Source organism: Heloderma suspectum, chromosome 12 (assembly GCF_057233095.1).
Source record: "Heloderma suspectum isolate Gila_16-S chromosome 12, 16-S_ref, whole genome shotgun sequence".
Classification (NCBI taxonomy): domain Eukaryota; kingdom Metazoa; phylum Chordata; class Lepidosauria; order Squamata; family Helodermatidae; genus Heloderma; species Heloderma suspectum.
In genome coordinates this window covers 5,670,994-5,694,672 of record NC_139469.1, presented here as the reverse complement: position 1 = coordinate 5,694,672, position 23,679 = coordinate 5,670,994, and the positions used below count along the sequence as shown (strand labels likewise).

Genomic DNA, 23,679 nt, shown 5'->3' with positions numbered 1-23,679 from the left:
CTTTGCCACCAAGTTCATCTGTGCCTCGAGTGACAGTTCTGGATCCAAGAGCACCCCCAAACTACAAACCTGATCCTTTAGGGGGAGTGCAACCCCCTTCAGAACAGGTTGAACATCACTTAGCTGGGCAGACAAACCATCCACTAACAGTACCTTTGGACTGAGTCTCATGGGCTGTCATCCAGTCCATTACTGTGCCCAGGCACTGATTCAGAACAGTTTTTCCAGTAAGATTGCTGCAATGGGCGTGAGGCTTTCACCTAGATCCATATAGGTCCATTTCAATCGAGTGTCAGGCCTGGTTTTGGAACAGAAACTGCCTTGGTTACCCTGTGATGCTGTGAGAGGGACAGGGAGAATGTGACCCTATTGATTCTCTTGGACCTCTCAGTAGCTTTTGATACCATCGACCATGGTATCCTACTGTATAGGTCATCTGGGTTGGGAGTTGGAGGCACTGCCCTGCACTGGTTCCACTCCTGGTCGGATGGCTGATTCCAGAAGGTGGTGTTGGGGGATTTTTGTTCTGTGCCTCGGCAGCTATGCTGTGGGGCTCCACAGGGCTCTATTCTATCCCCCATGCTGTTTAACATCTGTATGAAACTGCTGGAGGAGGTTCTCCAGAGGTATGGGCTCCGGTGTCATCAATATGTGGATGACACATCAAATCCAGATGAGGCAGTGCAACCCAGTCCACCTGTGCCTCTAGAGACAATGCTGGATCCAAAAGTACCCTCATACTACGAACCTGGGAGCATGATGTAAACTCTTTCAAGGCCTATTGTGCTTGAGACTAGGACAGGGATGCAAAAAGTTTTGCAAAGTTTTGGAGCCAGATTAGAAGCACAGAGCAATAAAGACCTGAGCATGCTAGTGAGAGAAGGGTTCCTGGTTTCATTAGTGTATTCGCTCTTTTTCTCTCCACCCCCACTTTCATATAAGAGGTGCTGGACCTCAAGCATATTGTCAGGGTGGAAACTGAGCTGACAGAACCCCAGAGCAGTTCTGATTCTGAGGAGGATCAGCAACCCGTGGGAGAGGAGCCAGCTCATCCCTCACAGGCACAGCAGCTGGCAGAGATTCCTCCTGCCGGCATTCCTGAGATAGTGACCCTGGCAGTGAGAAAGTGTGGGAGGGGGGCTTGCTAGACACTCGACACAGACGCAGGGAGCGATGAGCGATGGAGGGCGCGGAAAGGAGGCATAGTGCCTGTTTGGCGCGCAAGCAACAGCTGTGTCCCGTGGATCCAAGGGAAAGAGGGAGGATCTCTCCCTAGCCCATATGTTCAGGGTCTTCAAGTGATTCTCCTTCAAATGGGGACCAACTGCCTACCCGGAGCATAGGCTACTCTGCTGTTCATTGCTTAGTCGCTGGTGATTAGCATCTGAAAAAGTCATTAAGTTGTAAAAGGATTAAAGCCTTGAAAAGAATCCTTTCATCTGTGTCTTGAGTTGGCTATTGGAGTGTACTGAAAGAGGCTGCTAGGGCGCTCCTGACACATATCTGGAAATTATACACTCTGACTTGAGAGCCTTTCATCCAATTGGAGTAAGCACCGGTAGCTACTGGGTGCTTGGATTTTTGCACCCATGGAATGAGGTTTGTGATGAGCATTTCCAGCAACCAATGATAATTTTTTGTAACATGAGGGTCAAATGGTAACCTAGGAAATCCCAGGTATCCAGTGCAGGGTGCTGTGCCTAGCAGGTATCTCTCTATTTCATTTTTAAATCCTGTCTTAATGTGCATATGGCAAAAATAACGGCCCAGCAAAATTCCCGTTAATGTAATTTAGACTGACTTCGAAGCTTGCAGTTTAGTATGGAGCAGACTTGTTTAGTGGGTTCTGTAGCTCCATTACCTCCAAATTTTCAACCAAGTCTGGGAGCATGATGAAGCTCTTTGAAGGCCTAAGGGAAGAGGACATGAACTCTGCTAAAGGCACAGCTGTGGTACAACTGAATGAACCCTTTGCCCTGATTGTCACTGGTAAAACGTAGACAAGTCGTTATCTGTGTTCCTGCTGCATACATAGAAACAAATGGATACCATTTATTTATTTAAAATGCGGGTTACCAGGCTGTGCCACAGATAGCAGTGGTTTGTGGCAGTCCTGGACTGGAGCAGGAATGCATATCTACTACAGTATGAACTGGAATGGCACTATCTCACACTTAAGTAGTACATTATTATGTAAATAAAATGTTTTTCTCTTAAAGTAGTGCTCATCACAGTGTTCATTATGAGATGTTTCTAAAATAAAGGCAGTGGATGAAAGTACATTATACTGCATTCTGCAGTTAACCACAAGATGGAGTTTTTGGAAGGATTAGCAATAAACTTCTTCTTTTGTTAACTATGAACTACTATTGATATGAATGCCAAGATGGGAAAATGGTGATTGGAGTCATCAGCAGGAGGCGGGAATATTGCTTGCAAGGTCATTTCCCTCCATCCTTTGTTAGTATGGTAGCTGAGACTGGAGCCTGCAGTGAGAGGAGGAATCTTCTTTGTGTGCTTCTGTCATTGGCTTGGTTCAGACAGTAATCTAAACCATGGTTCTCAATTATTGTGAACAAGCCGCAGTGATGCGTGGCTCTCATTTTCTTCCTCCTCTCCCCTCCCCTGCTTTTTGCACAAATGGAGGAGAATGAAAACTTACTTTAATTAAACATAATTTATCTCATGACCACCAGCTTGGGTAACTGTGGTGTATTCCAACTCTAGTTGATTAAAAAAACACCAGGGTCACCGAAGAGAGGGAGAGCATGTAAGCCTGATGCTTGCTATGGCTCCTTTGCAGTCATGTAATAAACCATGGTTTAGATTATTTCTGAACTGAGCCATTGTAATCCAGTTGATTGGTGTTTTATCCCAAGGGGTACTAATCCAAATGCATTTCAGTTAGCACTTCTTATTTCCAGCTGACTGGAGGTGACGGACTCGACCCTGGGGGAGCTGGGGGTGGCGACGGCCGACAGGAAGCTCTGGCGTGGGCTGGTCCATGAAGTCATGAAGAGTCGGAAGCGACTGAACGAATAAACAACACATTTCCAGCTGAACATGGCCATTTGGATGGCCAGCAATGCCAAGTACATAGGGATTTCCCTATAGCAGGGGTATCCACTCTGGTTAGGTAATACTTGGGGTAGGTACTATATCAATATTTTTTTATTTTTTTATTTATTTTATTATACTTTTATACTGCTTAATATATTAAAATCCCTAAGTGGTTCACAATGAAGCACAGTATCACAAGATAAAAAAATACATAATTAAAAACACTATAACACCATAAAACGGGGTAGTAGAAGAGTCCTCACAGGTCAGGGGATGCTTGTGTGAATAGGTGTGTTTTCAAGAGGCATTTAAAACTGGTTACCATTTTTGTCTCTCAAACTACATTTAGCATGGAATGACCAATAAAGCTTCTTAAGAAGATCTCAGGGGTCGACAGGGTATATAAGGGAAGGTCAGCTAAGTATCCTTGTCCCACAACCTTTAGGGCTTTGTATGTCCACAACAAGACCTTGGGCATGGTTCAGTAGTTAATAGGCAGCCTGTGAAGTTCTTTTAACACAAGGTATTATCTAGGTGTTGCACTGGGCATCCTGGCTACTGCATTCTGCACTAGCTGCTGCTTCCAAATCAGGTGCAAGGGCAGCTCCACGTAGAACACATTACAGTAGTCCAATCATGAGGTTGCTGCTGCATGGATCACAGTGGCTAGGCTATCTGTATCTAGGAATGGACGTAGTTGGCATACCATCTGAAGCTGGTAATTGGTTCTCTGAGCCAGTGAGGTCAGCTGGGCCTCTAGTGACAAAGGTGGATCCAAGAGCACCCTCAACCTATGCATCTGTTCCTTCAGAGGGAGTGAAATCCTAACTAGAACAGGTAAACAACCCAATTCCTGGACCTGGAAACCATCCACCCATAGGGTCTCTGCCTTGTCAAGATTCAGCTTCAGTTTATTAGCCCTCATCAAGGAGTTCAGTTAAAGTGCTTTAGATAGTTTCAGTTTAACAAATAGGCATCTTTTTAGTATGCTGTGTCTTCATTGCATAATTATAATAGTTCTCCAAGATTCCTGTCCTGCCCCAGGATATAAAGAGGCTTCCTTTATATTGGGAGTTGCCTGTATACATGTCTCATAAACAAGATGACTAAAACTGTGGTTCCAGGACCAGTGTGGAATTTGAACATGATGTTCTAGACTGAGGTGGGGCTTAGGCAGAATTCTTGCTAGCTAGGAAGAGGAGTTTTATAGTATGCTAAAGAAATTGATTGGATGATATTTCTGAAGCGGGGGAGTGAGTGTTACGTTTGCCTGTGGCTTGATGGAATTCAAAGCAATACAGGGAATATCTCTGTTTCATCAAGATTTTTACACTGGAAGAGATGGAGTATGTTGAGCATTGGAATCTTGGATGTGTGATCATTTCTTGTGGCTGGAAAACAGAACACTAGAACTTATGTATGCACATGGAAAAACTCCCTGGACTAAAGTCATCTATGCCAAGCTTCACACCGCTGTAGCTCCTTTTGCATTTAACATGAGTGGTTTGAGCACAGTCTTCCCCATACTGCTGCTTCATATTCTGGAGTCATTTTAGTGGGAGTTGTGCAGAAGGCCATGCAGATCCTACTGAGATGAATAGAAGAGGAATGCTACTGCAATTAGAGGATCTCAGTCTACTGGAGAGGAAACTTTTCCATTAATGTTGTGTTACATAGAATCATAGGGTTGGAAGGGGCCTACAAGACCATCGAGTCCAACCCCCTGCTCAGTGCAGGAAGCCTGATTTCCAGCGGTCTTCCATCCAAGTACTAACCAGGGCTGACCCTGCTTAGTTTACGAGATCAGGCAACATCGGGCGCATCCAGCCCTTTGCATGAACATGCAAAACCTTCAGTTAAGCATGATTTGCACAGACAGTTCAATAGAAAGGGCCTTTAGGAGAGCAATCCTATGGTAATCCCAGGGACCACAGGATTTATTGAAGTCCCCCACCCAAAGCTGTGGACACTGCTATGACCTTGGGTGGGGAACTACGTGATCTGATCCCTCCCCCATCCCGTCACAGCTGTTGCAGAAAGAACTGTGCCAACTGTTTTCTGAGGTCACAAAAACAGCCTTGGAGGATCTCACAGAGGTCGAAAAGGGTGTGTTCCAGTGGGAGGGGAGATTAGAGGCCAGGATACGAGAAATCCAGCCCTGGTACCACCCCCACCAGTGTGCCTCCGCTAGATGGTGTCAAAGGCCCATCTAGAGGAAAAAGAAAGAAGGAAGACGGAGAGGCGAAAATCACCTCCATTGCTCCTTCCGCCTTGCTGGCATCAGCTAGGCAGGGCATTGGATACTCGCAAGCCTCCAGGATCAGAGGCTTCTGTCTAGTGGGTGGCATTCCAATATGATTGTGCCTTTATCGTGGTAGTTCTTTGTTTAGTGTATTTATATGCCACCATTTAGTATCCGTTTCACAAGGCAGCTCACAGATTAAAATAACAAATGCCATAAAAACTCAAGGTTTAAATATCAGAAAGCAGAAGAACACACCAGATGGATAAAAACCAGAAGAATAGTTAAACAAATAAAACCAGCTTTCAAAACAAACACACACCTTTGGCTGCTGCTGAAAGGACATCAGAGTTGCTGCCAGCTAAGCTTCTCTGGAGAGGACATTTTATATTTGGAATGTAGCACCTACACTTTACTCCTAGGAGGAGGCACAGCTATCGTGTTGAAGCAAGAAAACACACCTCTGAGACACCTGCTTTGAACGACACATGCTTCGACATGTGTCCTATAAAGCAGTACGTTCCTTCCAATTTATATGGATAATTGGGAAATGTGCCTTTATATCTCAATTTGTTGACATTAGCCCTATAATTTGTACCCATCAGCTGCTCCTCCTGAGGGCATCAGCTCTCTCTGGTGCTTCTGGGCAGCGCAAGCACATTTTCAGACTACTTGCCTCTGCTTCTCTGCTTCTCTGGGTCTCTGTATTTCTGTTTCCATGAGGATTGAACCCTCAGAGACTTGGGTTGAGGAGTCCCTTGCAGGACCGGCCTTCTCATTAGGCAGAGTGAGGCAAACCAGGTGGCAGATCACGGAAGAGTGGTGGATCGTGGCTACCCCTCTTCCTAGCCGCTTCAGCTTGCCCCGATACTGCTGCTAGGTGCTTGCCTATGCTTTGTTTGGGATCAGGTTGGAGGCCTCTGCCTGCCACCCTCACAGCTTCTTGCAGCCTACCATGAGGCAAGGAGAGTCCAACCTCAAGAGGTGGAGCAGAGAAGAAATGAGCAGCAGGCTTTTTCCCTTCATGGACAGCAGCCACTTCAATCCATGAGAAAAAAAGTCAGCTGCTGTGCTGGCCCTGGCAACATCCCACAAGGATGAGACCGGGGGGGGGGGGGAGCAGAAGTGTGGAGTGGGAGTAAGCAGAAGCTGCCCATCATGAAATTGTTTTTCTCTGTCATGTCTCTCAGCAGAGGAGAGGTGGAGGCAAAGTGGCAGTCTCCATCTAGCTTGCCCCTCTCATAGTCAACCAGCTTCACAGCCTTTTCAGTTTTCTCTACCTCACTGCATACAAATTCATATCAAACTTTGCTTCCCCATTTCCCCATTTCCCCTTTAATGGGAAATTAAAGAGTACAGCAGTACTCTTTAAGGGGGCTTTGAGGGGGCTCTTTTTAATAATCCAACTGCCACATTCTTCACCAGTGGATGTTTCTGGACATTTTTCAAAGGCAGGCCCCAGTTACAACACATTACACTAGTCTAGCCTGAATATTATCAGAGGTTCGATAATTGTGACCAGGTTAATCTAGTGAAAGTATTGCCCTCTTGTCTGCCTCAATATTTTATAGAATTGCTGGTTCAGAATAAGTATTTAAATCCAAGAAAGTTTAAGTATTTGCAACAGCGACACAGGTGGAGACAGGGATGAACAATTTTATTAGTTTATTGATTTTACATCATTGTCTCCCCCATTAAAAGGAGAACTACACATCATAAATCATTTTCAAACATCCTAATCTTTACTCTGAGAAAATAATACTGTTAATAATGGCACTCTTGTGCTGGCTTCCTGTATGCATAAAACCGTATACAGTACTCTTTAATGATCTAGAGAAGTTTATTTTAAAATGGTGATAAATCTGTATCTTAGGAAATAATTTAATAAATTCTTTAAAGTGTTCTTTTTACATCAGTAGACTGCTTCTCTCTGCATATATACAGTAATATTCATTGTAATACTAAATAGTTTGGCTCATATTTACAAAGTAACCAGAAACCTTCAGGCATTGAAATGTAAAGGCCCCACATTTGATAATTAGTTATGAGAACAGATTTCAATTCTAATTCCTTAGCATTCTTTATCTTCACTGCTTGATATTTTCCGTAAGACCGATCATTCTTTACTGGAATAAAGATTGCAAACTCTTTGTCTCTTTAGCAGTTTGCTCGAATGCTTATCTGAAAATCACCCTCGAGCCAAAGTTTATGAAAGTGTATGTGGCTGCTGTAATTCCTGTTTTGGTATTTTAGAGGTAAGAATGGCATAGGGCATCTCTGTGGTACATTATCTGGAAAGCAGCTAAAATACCAGGTTCACACTTGCACCACACATATACGCACTCTCCTGTGAAATTAAACCAGTTTAAATGGGAAAACACAGAACTTTGAAATGATAACATCGCAGATGAATAAGATTCCCGAAGAAATGTGCTGACGTTTTGAACTTAAGTGGCTCAAAATATAGGGCACAGTCTTGAGACTAGTAACTTGTACAGATGGTTGCAAAACAAAGTGACTGAACATTTCCTTGAATCTAAAATACTGCACTTTTCTTTTTCCAAAACAGTGAAATTACCTTTCTAGAACACCGCAGTGAAACTTAAACCAAGGCTGTGATGTACACACTTGGAAGTAAGTGCAACTGAACTTACTTCCAAGTAAATATGCCTAAGTACAAGATGCAGGAGATCCTACCTTGTTGACCAGGTGAAGGCAGAAGGCCAGCTCTTCATATTTAGACCAGGCCTGACCAATCCAGAGGCTTCAGGCTGTCTACTAATTACAGAGATGAATGTTGGCAGTTTTTGTTTATGTCTAGAAGCAAATTTACAGTGAGTAGGACAGAAACTACCATTCTAAGCACACTTACCAGGGAATAAACCCCATTGAGCTCAATGGGACTGATTTCTGAGTAAACATGAATATGATTTCATGTGATACTTTTAAGTGAGAGAGAACAAAAAAAAGGGCACAGGCAAATCAAAACTGCCTGTGGATAAATGTGGGTTTTCTGAAGCAGGGAATTATGTGAGTGGCAAAAGAAATTAACAAGATTCTGTCTTCTGAGAATTTATGATGCTTTATGGAATTCAAACAGGATTCTAGTGCCATTTTGCTTTCACTATGTTTAATTTCCCTGTTTTTAGAAAACTCCTGGAGACATTCATAGAGCAAAAATGTTGGGTTAAATATTTCCCTGCTGAGAGACTTGATAGAAAAGGATAAGACAACAAAATTACTGGTGGTCTTGTGGCTTGCAGTTTCAGTGCCTAAAAAAACAGAAAAGGCTATTGTGATTTGCATAATGTCTATGCAGGACTGAATTACCATGTACATATTACAAACCAGTCAATCCCTTAAATTGTGCAATTTCAGCTTTTCTTTTGATAAAGTTCTTTTTTGTGTCTATAAAGAAAAGTTGGTAAGCACATCCTAAGTGGATCTGATGATTTGATGTTTGACCTAAAATATTCAGATTTGTGAAATATTATCCCATATTTTAGTGAGCTCTCAATCCCAATCCCACTGACCTAGGAATCCTTTCCAGTGCTACTTTGGCAGATGGTGTGCAGCTATAGGAGTAGAAGAGAGCAATGGGACCTCGGCCTGTTGCTCACTCATTTATGCATTTAAAGTAAGGTGCTAAGTTAAGTTGTTGTCATAACTGTCTTCTTAAAGAAGAGTATGTCTCGGGACCAGGGCTGGGCCAAATACCCAATTCCTACATGAAGTGAGGGCATTTGTAACCCACAGCCTCTGCTTTCCGGTACTGGAAATAGCTGCTTGAACTGGAATCTGAACTGTAGCAGGCAGCAAATACAGCTTTGACCAGACAAGGTCAGAATTTATACCAGCATTGACCAACTGAGAGACTTCATACTGTCTGCCAATCATAGGGGCTCATTCTCCTCTTTTGCCTGAAGAGTGCTCCAGTGCCCCAGCATCCATGGACTTGTGGTAACTCACTAGGCTAAATTCCAGTCTCAGCCAATATTCCTCCTGGTTCAAGCTCCATATTCTGTGGCAGAAGTCTCTGCTGCCCTTTTTGCAAATGTCTGCCTAGCTATTAATTGTTTTGCTTTGGGGAGGGCAACTGGAAGCAATGTGTATTTTTCCGTAACGTATCAACAAAATACACTGATATTCAAATAAATCATATTCAAATAAATTACATTAATTTCAGCTTTGCAAAACAGGTGAGTAGCACTTCCTGTAATATGAAGACGTTGGGAAATCAGTCAGTTAAGCTGAAGCTGTGAAAACTAGTTCTGGAAATCTGTTTTGAGTGGACAGCTTTGCCAGAGCACGATGAAAATTGGGGAGAGATCTGAAGAGTGTAAAGGAGAAGTATCACAGTTGTTTCCTGCATCTTTTTCTTGTTGAGTGAAACTGCTAGCGAAAGGAAGAAAGCAGAGGAAATCTCCTTTCTCTATTACCAGTATTATCCTTTTGATGTTACAACATGCCTAGACTGTAGAGCTGCAGTGGAATTTAGCTGCTGAATAGGAAATATCAAAAAGCAAGTCACCCAAAGAAACAAAACATGTGAAAAACTCTGTGTAACATGAAGCGGAGGAAAAAACGGTGGTGGTTGAAGATGCTGAACAGCAGTGCACCCTCTAACACATGCTGCTACGCTCATGCTAGATGGCCCTTTATGTAGACAAACCATGACGGAGTGAACTTATTTATATTATGTAAATTAAAGAGGGTTTGAAAAAAATGTATTCAATAATAAATAATAAAAAGTTGATTCATATGTTCCTGAGAAAAGTAAGTAAGCAAGTTATTAGTAGGATAATCGAAATCAGGCGTGAATGGAAGAATGCATATGTATTAAAATGCATGATTAACGACTTTAGCCCCTGAATTCTCTGTGTACAGCGCACTCTGTGTGTCTGTGTAGCCAATACAAACATTGGTCCCTCAGCCAAGGCTGGCAACCGTTTGCGGTAGCTCGCCGCATGCGTGTGTCTGAGGTGCTTCTGCACACCCATGGGGAAGCTGCTGATTTCCTCCTTCCATGTACAGCCCCTCATACTATACTGAACCCTGTTCTGGAGGATCTCTTGCCCTTCCAGTACAGCTTTTCTGCAGTGGAAATAAAAGGGGCCTATGTGAGCATGAAACACCATATGTAGCCCTTTGGATCCTAGCCTAGGCTTGCTGTTTATGATGGGTTTTTTCCTATCTGACAAAAAGGTGGAAGAGTAGTGGCACTGTAAAGGGAGGCAAAAAAACACCCTGGTCCAAACCAGCATAACAATCCTGCTTCCAATGCATTTCATAGACTATATATTCACATCAGACTTGTTCTGTGGCACAAGCTAGTAAAAAACTACCAGTAAGTTGCATCTCTTCCAAAAGCTCCTGTCAATCAATACCTAGATCATAAACTTCTGTTTTTGTAAACATTTAAAGTTGCTCCTTTTCCATTATATGGGTAATAATATCCTGAAAATGCTAATTAGAAGCACATTTATTGGGTTGTTAAAAGAACATAAGTATACTTGTGTGAATATTTGTGGACCATAACAATTAAATAACTTCCAGAGGGGTAGCCATGTGTTGCAGCAAAACAACAGAGGAGTTTTGTGGGCCTTCAGGACAAAAAAATTATTCTGGCATTACTTTTTTGGACACTGTCCACTTCATCAGATGCATTCTGATGGAAGTGGACAGCATCCATGAAAGCTTATGCAAGAATAAATCCATTAACAATTAAATAGACACTCTTTGACCCTGTGTGATTTTTAATTTTCATGTTAAAATTGTCAACACCTCTGTCCTTCATTTTTCAAGGTAAAATGTTTTTTAAAACTTTCTTTAAAAGTGGCTACTTCTGACTGAAATGTTTTTGTGATGCAAATAAGGAAAACAGATTTTTTTGGTTCATTGATAAATGTAGAAAATATGACTATATGAATACATTAAAACAAAGATAAGTCTGCGAATAATCTATTTTAGAATTGCAAATAAATGTTACCTTTAAATCAGGATTTTACAAAATCTCCCTTACTTATATTAAATATTAAAGTAATTTTATCCTTGATACTTCATCATTTAGAGTGTTACACAATTTGACCAGCTTGAACATTAGTGGAGATTATCTTAACTGAAAAGGTGCTGTCCTCACCTTGAAATAAAACTACTTTGTAAAATTAAAAATCATTATTTTATATGGAACATAAAATACCTCGTTCAACTCTATGAGATTACAAAGTGCTAGGTGTTCAGTCAAAGCCTTCATTTGGCCCACTAGTGATTTTCTCTACACAGAATTACTAGAGCAAAGCTTATACTGTGTAACTGAATCAGTGCATGAAAGTTTTGGAAATTAAAGGGCTGTAAGCCACAGACAGATTCTCAACAGTGTTTTCCAACCAGCTTCACCGCCTTTGTAGGTTAAAACTGTGAGCTGCTGATTTACAGTGTAAATCATCATCCTAGCTAGGTGGCCTCCACATGAGAGTGCTTGGACAATAAGCTTTGCAAACTGGGTATGAGCCCACTGGCATTCATTCATACCTACGTTATAACTTGCTGAACAACTGTGCGCTCATGAGAGCATCCTTGATTTCCACAGTGTAGTTTTTTAAGCAGCTTTCGCAATTTGTTTGGAAAGTTTTTGTTGATGTATCGGTAAAGTAGAGGCATGACAAAGCTGCTTGAAAAAGCCAAGAATTTTGACAATCCCTTGGTAAAATGTAATATTCGAATGTAATGTTCATCCGTGACTTTTCCTTGCATGCTAGTTAATGTGTTTACTAGAAGAGTTACATAATAGGGTGTCCATAATGTGAACTGTGTACAGACTGTAGCAATCAAAAGCCTGTGCACTGATGGATCTAATCTTCCATTGTCTTGGTCCAGTGGTGTTGCTTCCTTGCGTATTCGCAAAATTAACACAAGTGCATACAGCACAGCAGTGGCTGGTACAATGTACCCAATAAAAACCATGATGGCATCTGCTGCTTCTTTGTTCTGCATTTTGGAACATTCAATTATTTTAGTGGATACGTGGTTGCAGACGTAGAACAGGAGAGATGAAAAACTGGTTAGCATAGCTCCTCCCCAGATAAATCCACATACATGCTTTGTGTTGTATACACTGGACATGTAAGTTCTTGGCAAAGCACGTTCAATGTAGTAGTCCAAACTGAGCAGTGTAGTTGAGTACATGATAACCAAAGATGATACATTGAATAAGATAAGCAAGGTAATATAGACTTCATTGTTGAAACTCCAGATAGCCCATTTTGTACTGGCAGGTCCTAGAAGGTACATTGGTGCGATTGCATTGATGATGAGGCCAGCAACTGCAATATTGACGAAGTAAACATCTGGCATTGTCATAGTTGCTTTGTTGTATAGATTGACTAGGACCAGTAGGGCATTATAGCAAAGGCCAATCGGGAAGCAGATGATGAGGTAGAGTAGTGAAAAAATGGAAAGTACAAGATGGAAATCATGGCAGAGATGCAGGTCCTCTGTGGTTTTGGTACTATTGAAAGCTTCGCAGCTCCACATAGTGACCTTAACGTTCGTTTCTTTTCTGCTGGTTACCAGCTTTGCTAAATGGAGAAAAAGAAAGAAAATAAATATGCTTTTAAAAAATGAAAAAAAATCTTTTATCTCAACCATATACGCCAAGCACTTTAGAAGTTTGAAATATCATTAAAATATAATTGTATAATTTGAAGAGTGGTATGTAAAGACTAAGTCTGTTGTCAGTTTCTTTATGCCTACCCCAGGAATAAGCAGCTTAAGTAAATAACTGAGAAATTTGCACATGCTTTAAAAGTCATCAGTGAGGAGACACTGCATGATGGCTGTTTGCTCCTTAGCCTTGCTGTGATTCTGATTAGATAGTTACTGCTGTTGGATGGTTATTGTTTCCTCAAGTTTAAACCAGTTCTCTCTCATTCTGTTCCTGGTCACTGCAAAGGACTGCTAGCCCTTGTTCTACATGTGCCATATGGCAGTTCCATAGGCATTGAAAATAGTTTTTATTCTCCAGTGGCCTGGGTTTTTTTAGGTAAAGATGCTTTTCATTTCTTCTTTTGGGCCATTTCAGATGATGACCCCTCTTTGTTTCTCTTCCCTGAACCTTATCCTGCATCTTGACAGTCTTCATTAGGGTGTCAAAACCTAGATGCAGGTAGGCCTTTCTAGTGCATCTTTGCAAAGTGAATTAAAACTGGAGACTGTCACAGGTCTTTCTGAAAGTTTCCCCTCTCTGTTCTTCTATACAACACTTAAGGCCTATATGTCCTATTGAAGTATTTACTAACTAAAATATCAGTTATGCTGGTAATCTGAACATTTTGTTTTCCATGCGTCTCTTTTTCCTAGAATTCAATATTATTTATTACATTTCTACAATATAGCTTTAAGCACTACAATCTCTTATGCTGTAGACATTTTAAATGTCTCCCCCCCCCCCCCCCGGCCATAATCATTTTTATAGCACTTTGATGTGCCAAAAGTTTTCTAATCTTTTATGTTGTAACCTTCCTTTCTGTCTTGTACTCTTGCTCCTTTCATTGGTTCTGGTTATTCTCCCTTACTGCTCCATATGCTTATAATGTCTACCTAGGACACCTGGGACCGCGGTGGCTTAGTGGTTAAGACGCTGAACTGCAGACTGGAAGGTCGGCAGGTCAGCAGTTCGAGACCCGAGTGCTGCGTGACAGAGTGAGCTCCCGTCTTCAGTCCCAGCTCCTGCCAGCCTAGCAGTTCGAAAGCAAGAAATTGCAAGTAGACAAATAGGTACCGCCTTGGCGGGAAAGGTAACAGCGTTCCGTGCACCTCGGTGTTCAGTCATGCCAGCCACATGACCACGGAAGCGTCTTTGGACAGCGCTGGCTCTTCGGCTTAGAAACGGGGATGAGCACCGCACCCTAGAGTTGGACACGACTGGTTGGGGACACCTTTACCTTTTAGGACACCTAAATGGTGCCACCATTCTTTGTTTGTTTGTTTGTTTTTAATCCTGCCCGAGAACTCATCTCTTCTATGATGCCTTTGGCTTAACACCATTCAACACTCAGTTGAAAGAGTCTAAGAGAGCAATCCTATGGCCCCTAGAGAGCATTTGAGAGGCTATAGGATGCTGTGAATCTCCCCCTCAGAGAGAGAGATCCGAACATGAATTTCTTAGCTCTGCAGAAAGCTCCATGGCTGCTCCCCAGGGTCAGAAATCCGACCTCAGGAAGGGGAAGAAGGGGGGGGGATGGGGGGAGGCTGTGTGGGAGGGGGGGAGGCTGTGAATCTGCTGGGGCTGTGAATCTGCTGGATCCAATGGCCTCTCTGCCCCCATTCCCACCAGCAAGCTAACGCAAAATGCATTTTTGGAGGGTGGAGAGACTAAAAAAGCCTCTGCCATTGGTCCTGTCCTGCCAGACTCTTGCCGGCAGGGCTTAGGATACTCCATCCTGTGGGTTAGACACCCATAGAATTGCTCTCTTAGTAGTAGGGATGTACGAAAGTCACTTACCTTTTCAAAGGGTGACATTTGTGGTGGGGGGAGGCGCTCCGTCCCTCCCCCCCAAATTCTGGCCGGGGGGGAGGCGTTCCATCCTTCCATCCCGAAATTCTGGCCGGCCGGCTCCGCTCCGCAGGGATTCTGCGGAGCCACCAGCCACTGGCTAGCAGGGACGCAAATGGCGGCGGCTGTAGCCGCCGCCGTTTGCGTCCCTGCAGTCAGCTGTGATAGGCTACGTAAATGTTTACGTAGCCTATCACGGCTGATTTAAAAGGAAAAAAAAGTGCATATGCAAATGGCGGCGCCCATGGGCGCCGCCATTTGCATTCCTTATTTTGGCATGTCTTAGTCTACGTAAACATTTATGTAGACTAAGACGGCGAAAATAAGGGGAACGCAAATAGCGTAGACGTTTACGCTATTTGCGTTCCCCTTATTTTCGCCGTCTTAGTCTACATAAATGTTTACGTAGACTAAGATGTGCCAAAATAAGGAACGCAAATGGCGGCACCCATGGGCACCACCATTTGCGTACGCGCTTTTTTTTTCTTTTAAATCAGCCGTGATAGGCTACGTAAACATTTACGTAGCCTATCACGGTGTTTTTTAAAAATCTAGCCGTGATAGGCTACGTAAATCTTTACGTAGCCTATCACGTTTTTTTGGTTTTTTTGTTTTTTTAACTGGAAATGGCGGCGGCGGCGGCAGCCGGTCGGAAGACCCGCAGCCACCAGAGCCGCTGCCGCCAGGAAGATTCGCCCAAGGTAAGTCCCGTCCCGGGGGGGCGAGGGGGCAGACCATTCCGCCACCGATTTTGGGGGGCCGAATGCGCTGGCATTCGGCCTCCCCGAGATTCGTGGCAGAATTCTCTGACATCCCTACTTAGTAGTATTCATCCCCTGTTATCCTTGCCTGCCCCCCTTACATGATTCTCCCCCGCTGTCAAAATATAGATTGTAAACTCCATGGGACAGGAACATTTCATCTATAATATAAAGGACAGGATCAAGCTACATGTGAAACATATAACTTAATGTAGACATCTAACTTCCTTTTTTTTTTTTTAACAAGAAAGCACAATCAGTCTAGTAGTAAAGATTTCACAATTGAAATATAATGTTATTGAGCAGCAGGTTGAAATAAGTGATTCTCATGGGTTTAAGTTGATAGAGGCTTGTAAATACTTGGTTGCCTCTCAGCTGTACAGGAATAGCTCAGCTGAGGTGTCAAAGGAGTTGTGCTGGTGTACAGCTGGAGAACCTGGCCTCCTATCCATACAGCACTGCTATTTTTTTTAAAGCACATGGGCTTTGTGTTTCCAATTAGCACTGCTTTTCCATCTCAAGAATCAAGACAGCTCCAAAGCTTTTATCAGGCATAAAAGTGGCTGGATAATTTCTAGGAACTTTCTTCTTCATCTAAGATGTTTTTCCCTGCAGGAGCACCAAATGAATGTTTTATAATTGCTTTGATCATGGCTTAATTTAAAGGTGTGTTATTCTTGCCTATAATAATTTCCTCTTTTATTAAATGACAGGATTAGCATAGCTTACTTTATTACTCTTAAACAACTTAACATTAATGTTAAAAAAATCTAAAGTACGATGCTTGATGACACTTCAGCTTTAAAAGTATTTAAATATAATTCAGTACTTTAACGTGTACATCATGAACATATGAAACTGACTTACACTGGGGCTATCAGTCCATCTACCTCAGGGCTGTCTATTCTGACAGGTGGTGGCTCACCAAGGTCTCAGGCAGAGACAGGTCATGTCCAACCCTACTATAGGGATCCCCCCTGCCCCCTTATTTTTTTAAATTGGAGATAGCAGGGATTAAAACCTGGGACCTTCAGGATGCAAATCAGATGCTTCACCACTGGGCAGTAGCCCTGCCCCACCTGAGGGCAACCAGAAACCCAGCACATCCTAACTTGGGTGTCATTGAAGCAACCTCCTCTCATTTAAATTGTGACTGGAAGAAGCCCATTTCTGTGGAAATGAAGAGGTTAGCAGTAGTCATTGGTGGGTTGGACTCTTTGATTCAATCAGTGCCATCTTCATCAACTCTGATTTGCCTCTTGCAAGGCAAGGGCTGGATGTCAATTTATACCCTAACAGCTAGCCCCACAGTCCTTATTTAAAGTACATTAGTAATCTTAAAGTATTAAGATCTACTTTTATGCAGAGAAAGCGAAACTCCCAGTGTTTCTAAGTTTTATAGAATGTTAAGTTTAAACCCCAAATGGCTTAAGTAATTAAAATAGTTAAAAACCCAAACACAGTGAAGACTAGTGACATTTCTGTGCTCCGGTAAATGTTTTCTTTCGAAATAACCACCCATGTATTCTGTTACATTATAGATTAGTTAATTTGAAAGTCTATAATAAAAATTTATTTAGGAGGCAATCCGAGGTGATTTTTTCTCCCCAAAAGCAGGGTTTAACCCTGCAAAAAAGAATGTATAGTATTTGTTTGGCTAAATCGCATGCTACGGTATTTGTGTTCATGTTGTTTGTTCTTCAGATACAACAGTCAATTCTGTAGTACTTTGAGAATAGTTTTCCCAAGCGCAGGACCATGTCCATGTTAATACAATACAAAAATATACCCTGTAGCAGGTGAAGTGTGTGTGTGTGTGTGTGTGCATGCGCGCATGTATTTTTTCAAAAGTTTATTTTGATGTTTAAATATAATTTGCATCTCTAGAGTATTTCATTGCTGAAGCTCTTTATTTGTAGAACAAATTTGCTTTGACTCTGATTTCTCATAGCTGTCAGACTCCCTCCCCCACCTCAGCCTCTTAAACTCCTACCTTCAGTTCATGTAGCATGTTCCTTTGTACTTCAGAGTCCAAATATGGCTGATAAATAACATTTCAGGTGAAGAAAGCAGGCCGAAGGGTGTTGTATTTTCCCTCTTTGAACACATTATAATCGTCTGTGATCACCAGGACTTACACAGCTCAGTAGTTTTTCTGCATATGTGCTGCACTTGTTTATCCTCTAGTAAATTACTCACAAAGTTTCTGCTTCTCTTGGCAAACCATGGCTAGCTCCTCCCTTTCTCTGTTTACAGCCAGTTTCAAGAAATGAGAGGCTGTTTTCAAAGGGGAGTGGTTCCTGACATTACCCTCTGCTGAGTCTTGTCTGCATCCAGTTGATTGGTTAGAAAGGGAGATGTTCCTGGAATACACCAGCTTGGTGTTGGGTTACAGTTGCTTGCTTTTTTTAAAATTAGATTGGGTTAGTTTATTGCATTCTCATTAAAAAGCAGGTTTGCTGTCAGCTGGCAAATTCCACTGAGGGTATGAAATCCCTTACTGGAAACTGTTATTGGGAAATTCAGTTTCATTCTAGGCAAAATAGCCTATCTAAAAATGGATAACAAAATGCACGTTTACTTTGCATTTAAAAGTAAGAATTGCAGAGCTGACCACCACGCCATGCCATAAGCTGTTTTTGAAACTCCCATCTGTTTCAAAAGCAGTCTCATGTGTGTGCTGCTTTTTCAGAAAAGTATGTCTTAATAAATCTTTCATGATTCTTCACATTCTGATCAATGAGAGTTCACATCCAAAGCCATTACTGTGCTTTCAGATCATCAATAAAAACAGCCTTATCCTGTGACTGCAGAAGTTTTTAAGATAGGCTATGCCAGCAATTAGGCCAGTTCAGTATCACAAAACTTAATGATATGCTCATGTTTTATAAATGGCATGAAGAAGTCTCAGGTAGATGTACCATTGCAGAAGGTTAGAATTAGGTTGCCAGATAGTACCTTGTTTATAATTGCTTAGACTAATTAAAACATTAGGTAACATGGAGCTGAAAGGTTTACTATTAAAACATGAAGCTAATACCCATTAAGACTTGGGAGAAAACATTACTCTCTTTAGGCAATTGTTGTGCTAGACTACATGAGCTCATTGCTCCGTGTGCATGTGTGTGTGTGTGTGTACTTTGTAGTGTACTAAATAAAGACTCTCTATTTGACACCTGGTATGAATCATTTTCAGGTTGTTGTTTTTTAAAGCAAACTCAAGGGATTTTAGCTGCATGGGTCTTTGCACTTTTATTTAACTTATGCTTATGAAACAGACATTTCACATATAGATGTGGTTTGGACATAATGCCAATTAATGGCTTGATTAACCCATAATTACTCAGGGCTGTGTGGCAGTGAGCAAGTGCACTGCCTCCTGTGCATTAAGTACTTCCACTTTACATCTGCTTTCATAAACAATCCAGGAACACCTCGTTTCTGGGTTGTTTGTTACAATGTCCAAATATGGAATTATGGGTTGTTGAGGAACAAACAACACAGAGTTTTAACCAACAACAAACCATGGATTAAATCTCTGGATTCTTTGTTCCTCAGTAACCTAGAATTCCAGGTTTGGATGTTTCATCAAACAACCAGGGAATGGGTTGTTCCTGGGTTCTTGACAAAGCTGATGCAAAGCGGAAATGGCAAGCGGGTGGGAGGCAGCATGCTTGCTCACTGCCACGTGGCCCTGACTGACTATGGGTTAGTTAGTTAAGCCATAGTTAGTCAATACATGTGAAGTGGGTCATGTTGTTCACTAGACAATTCAAAGCATTAAACAGTAGCAATGATGGAGAAACAACCCAGAGTTTTAACCTATGGTTTTGGTTGGTTAACCATGGGTTGTTTGACTGTGCGAACTGATTGAATGACAGGGTTCATACAGCATGCCACAGCTCATTGTGGGTTAATTAACCCACGGTGAGGTTGCATATGTAACCCGTGCTAGGGGTTGTTGTGATGTGCGAACCCAGCAAATGTCTGTTTTAGAGTTATGCAAGGTTTGTTTAACCCTCACATAACCCACACCGGGTTCGCACAACTTGAGCCGGACATCCTCGAGAGTGAAGTCAAGTGGGCCTTAGGAAGCATTAGTAACAACAAAGCTAGCGGAGATGACAGTATTCCAGCCGAGCTATTTAAAATCCTAAAAGATGATGCTGTTAAAGTGCTGCATTCAATATGCCAACAAATCTGGAACACTCAACAGTGGCCACAAGACTGGAAAAGGTCAGTTTACATTCCAATTCCAAAGAAGGGCAACGCCAAAGAGTGTTCAAACTACCGCACAATTGCGCTCATTTCACATGCCAGCAAGGTGATGCTCAAAATCCTACAAGCTAGGCTTCAGCAGTATGCGAACCGAGAACTACCGGAAGTACAAGCTGGGTTTCGAAGAGGCAGAGGAACTAGAGATCAAATCGCCAACATTCGCTGCATCATGGAGAAAGCAAGAGAATTCCAGAAAAACGTCTATTTCTGCTTCATTGACTACGCTAAAGCCTTTGATTGTGTGGATCACAACAAACTGTGGCAAATTCTTAAAGGGATGGGAGTACCAGACCACCTTACCTGTCTCCTGAGAAACCTGTACAAGGGTCAAGAAGCAACAGTAAGAACCAGACATGGAACAACCGATTGGTTCAAAATTGGGAAAGGAGTACGACAAGGCTGCATATTGTCACCCTGCTTATTTAACTTATATGCAGAGTACATCATGAGAAATGCCGGGTTGGATGAATCAGAGGTCGGAATTAAGATTGCTGGGAGAATTATCAACAACCTCCGATATGCAGACGATACCACCCTAATGGCAGAAAGCGAAGAGGATCTAAAGAGCCTCTTGTTGAGGGTGAAAGAGGAGAGTGCAAAAGCTGGTTTGAAACTCAACATTAAAAAAACGAAGATCATGGCATCTGGCCCCATCACTTCCTGGCATATAGAAGGGGAAGAAATGGAAGCAGTGACAGATTTTACTTTCTTGGGTTCCAAGATCACCGCAGACGGTGACTGTAGCCATGAAATTAAAAGACGCTTGCTCCTTGGGAGGAAAGCTATGGCCAACCTAGACAGCATAGTAAGAAGCAGAGACATCACCTTGCCGACAAAGGTCCGTCTAATCAAAGCTATGGTTTTCCCAGTAGTAATGTATGGCTGTGAGAGCTGGACTATAAGGAAGGCTGAGCGCCGAAGAATTGATGCTTTCGAACTGTGGTGCTGGAGAAGACTCTTACGAGTCCCCTGGACTGCAAGGAGGTCAAATCAGTCCATCCTAAAGGAAATCAACCCTGAGTGCTCATTGGAAGGACAGATACTGAAGCTGAAGCTCCAATATTTTGGCCACCTAATGCGAAGAGAAAACTCCCTGGAAAAGACCCTGATGCTGGGAAAGACTGAAGGCAAAAGGAGAAGGGGACGGCAGAGGATGAGATGGCTAGATAGCATCACGGATGCAATGAATATGAACTTGAGCACGCTCCGGGAGAGAGCGCAGGACAGGAAGGCCTGGCGTGCTATGGTCCATGGGGTCACGAAGAGTCGGACACGACTGAACGACTGAACAACAACAACAACAACAAAGGTTTGTTTAACCCTCACATAACCCACACCGGGTTCGCACAACACAACAAGCCCTGAGCAGGTCTTGCATATTCAAAGTGGCGGCTGCATGTGCCACAGCCTCACTGTGGTTTAAATTACGCATAGTGGGCTGTCGTGTCATGTGAACCGCTCCAAAATCTTTTTTGAGGTGCGGTGGCCAGACTATCCAAGGTAGTCTAAGTGTGGTTGCACCATAGATTTGTAAAAGGGCAGTATGATATGGACAGTTTTAATTTTAATTATTTATTTTTAATTCTTTTTCAAATTATGTCCAATATTAAATTTACCTTTTCCACTGCAGCCACACAGTGGGTCAACATTTTAATCAAGCTATTCACCACAACTTCAAGATCTCTTTCTTGGTCAGTCACAGCCAGCTCAGATCCCATCAACATGTATGTGAAGCTGGGATTTTTTTTGCCCCAATGTGCACCTCTTTAGACGTGCTTACATCTTAAGGAGCGCCTCCAGCAATACCAGACAGGCCGCTTAACAAGATCAGCCTCGGATGGCCTTCTCTCAGTCCCGTCAGCCAGGACAGCTAGGCTGGCGAGGACGAGGGAGAGGGCCTTCTCTGTGGTGGCCCCCACTCTGTGGATCTCCCTCCCTAGGGAACTCCACCATGCCCCCTCTTTAATGAGCTTCTGCCACGCATTAAAAACATGGTTGTTCAGGCAGGCATTTGGGGTGCGTTAGGGTATTTTTAGAACTATGATGTGTTAAAGTAGAATTTTATTGTTTTAAAATTGTATTGTTGTACATTGCCCAGAGTGGCCGGGTGACTGGCCAGATGGGCAATTAAGAAATTCAATAAATACATACATACATTGAACCATTTTAATGCCCATTCCCCAGTTAGGAGAGATCCTTTTAGAGCGCTTCGCAACCGCTTTTTGTTTAAACCACCCTAAAAAATTTGATGTTGTCAGCAAACCTGGCCACCTCACCCCTAACTCCTGATCATTTATATTACATTAGGCAGTGAATTGTCTTATCCTGCACTTATTGTACCAGTCAATTTCAGATGCTATAGGGTGGAGTTATTGTTATAGGCTGAGCACGTGTTATGCCTGCTGAAGGTCCAACTGTCAATTCCTTTCATTTCCACAGTGGACCACACTGAGTAGTGAATTTTTAAGGACATATTCTTGCAAGATTCAGATTTCTGTTGAATTTTATTCAGTAGATTGTACAATAGGTAATTGAAGTCAGGGTTCTTTAAGTCAGGATTGAGCAAACTAACAATGTAATATCAAATATTGCAGCACTCTTACAATCTTGCAGGGATTATTCACTGTTTGTGTATCAGCTTTAGAATCTGTTAGGTATTATGCTTGACTGATAAATTGGAATGTGGGATGTCACTTCTAGAATAGTTAATGGTCATTTCCCTATGCAGAGAAAATAGTATTTACCCAGAAGACAGACTCCAAACTGGTACAGCCAAGGAAGATTTTGGATTCAAAAGAGAAACATTCAAGTGCTTTGCATTATTTCCAAGGTCAATAACCAGGGCGCATTTAAGATTTTATGCCCCTACTGTATCAATCAAACTGCATGAACATTGTTGAAGTCATAGTTTAATAGGGAGGGCATATTGGGCAATGGGATAATCCTTCATCTGTGGCTGGCTGAGTCACCATTATTTATAACACAAGTATTTGATCAAACAGAGATAAAATGTTTTTTGTATTAGTGTAGAAGAAAATCCTCCCTGGTCAAGGGTGTTGGCATGAATAACCTGCAACGCTTTTTCCAAACCTGTCATTTAGGATTGCATGGTGGCGCCCATGACCAGTTTGTCTGGTGGAAGAGTTCCAGCTTGAATACATCATACTGGGACATCATTATCATATAATGAAGATATTGCTGTATGGTGTGAAAGGAAACAAGATATTTTCAAATGCATTTCCTGTTTTTGCCTAATGGACAAAATAAGTATCCTACTGTTGTTTCTTAGCTCCCCCAGTGCTTTTTTTTATTGCCGTGGGGCTCCAAGAACATAGAACCAAACTTGCTTTTGGAACTTCATGGGGTGGGAGTAGCTGCTGAAAGTAGAAGGATATGAATGGGAGAAAGAGTGGGTGAGAAGAATTAAGCACCAGTTCTCAGCTCCAAATTCTCCACTCCCAAAGTATCTTTTCAATAAAAATAAAAACAAAACAGTGTTGGGGCTCAATTCCATGTTTGTGTAATGTGTAGTTAGTCCCTTAGTAATTCCATTGCCCTTATAAGCGGGGCAGATAAGTTTTGGTGTAAAAATGTGCTCACAACCTCTGTAATTCTTGTGCTTAGTTCTTGACCTCTTTTCTCGTAGTGCACCTTATGACCACTTTTGCATTAGGTTGCAGAGCCAGCCTTGTGGGTTTTTAAAAATTTGTTACGTTTATATCCTGCCTTTTCTCCAAGAGGCCCAAGGCAGTGTACATGATCCTTTTCTCCATTTCATCATCACA

At 42.3% G+C, this 23,679-nt stretch overlaps 2 protein-coding genes across 8 annotated transcripts in view; one reads left to right on the top strand and one right to left on the bottom strand.

Moving 5' to 3' along the window:
• LOC146336476 (uncharacterized) overlaps positions 1–23,679 on the top strand; it is a 196,252-nt gene that overhangs the window by 64,132 nt on the left and 108,441 nt on the right. The gene's annotated exons all lie outside the window — the stretch shown is intronic.
• GPR146 (G protein-coupled receptor 146) overlaps positions 8,260–23,679 on the bottom strand; it is a 64,765-nt gene continuing 49,345 nt past the window's right edge. For 3 of the 6 annotated variants that reach the window (XM_084818199.1, XM_084818198.1, XM_084818200.1), the window contains one exon: positions 8,260–12,879. In XM_084818199.1, the coding sequence (XP_084674325.1) occupies positions 11,834–12,835 (1,002 nt within the window). In that variant the 5' untranslated portion in view covers positions 12,836–12,879 and the 3' untranslated portion in view covers positions 8,260–11,833. Of the gene's footprint in view, positions 12,991–17,609; positions 17,885–23,679 lie in introns of those variants that run through there. The other 3 variants (XR_014785495.1, XM_084818197.1, XR_014785494.1) reach the window with 3 other exon arrangements.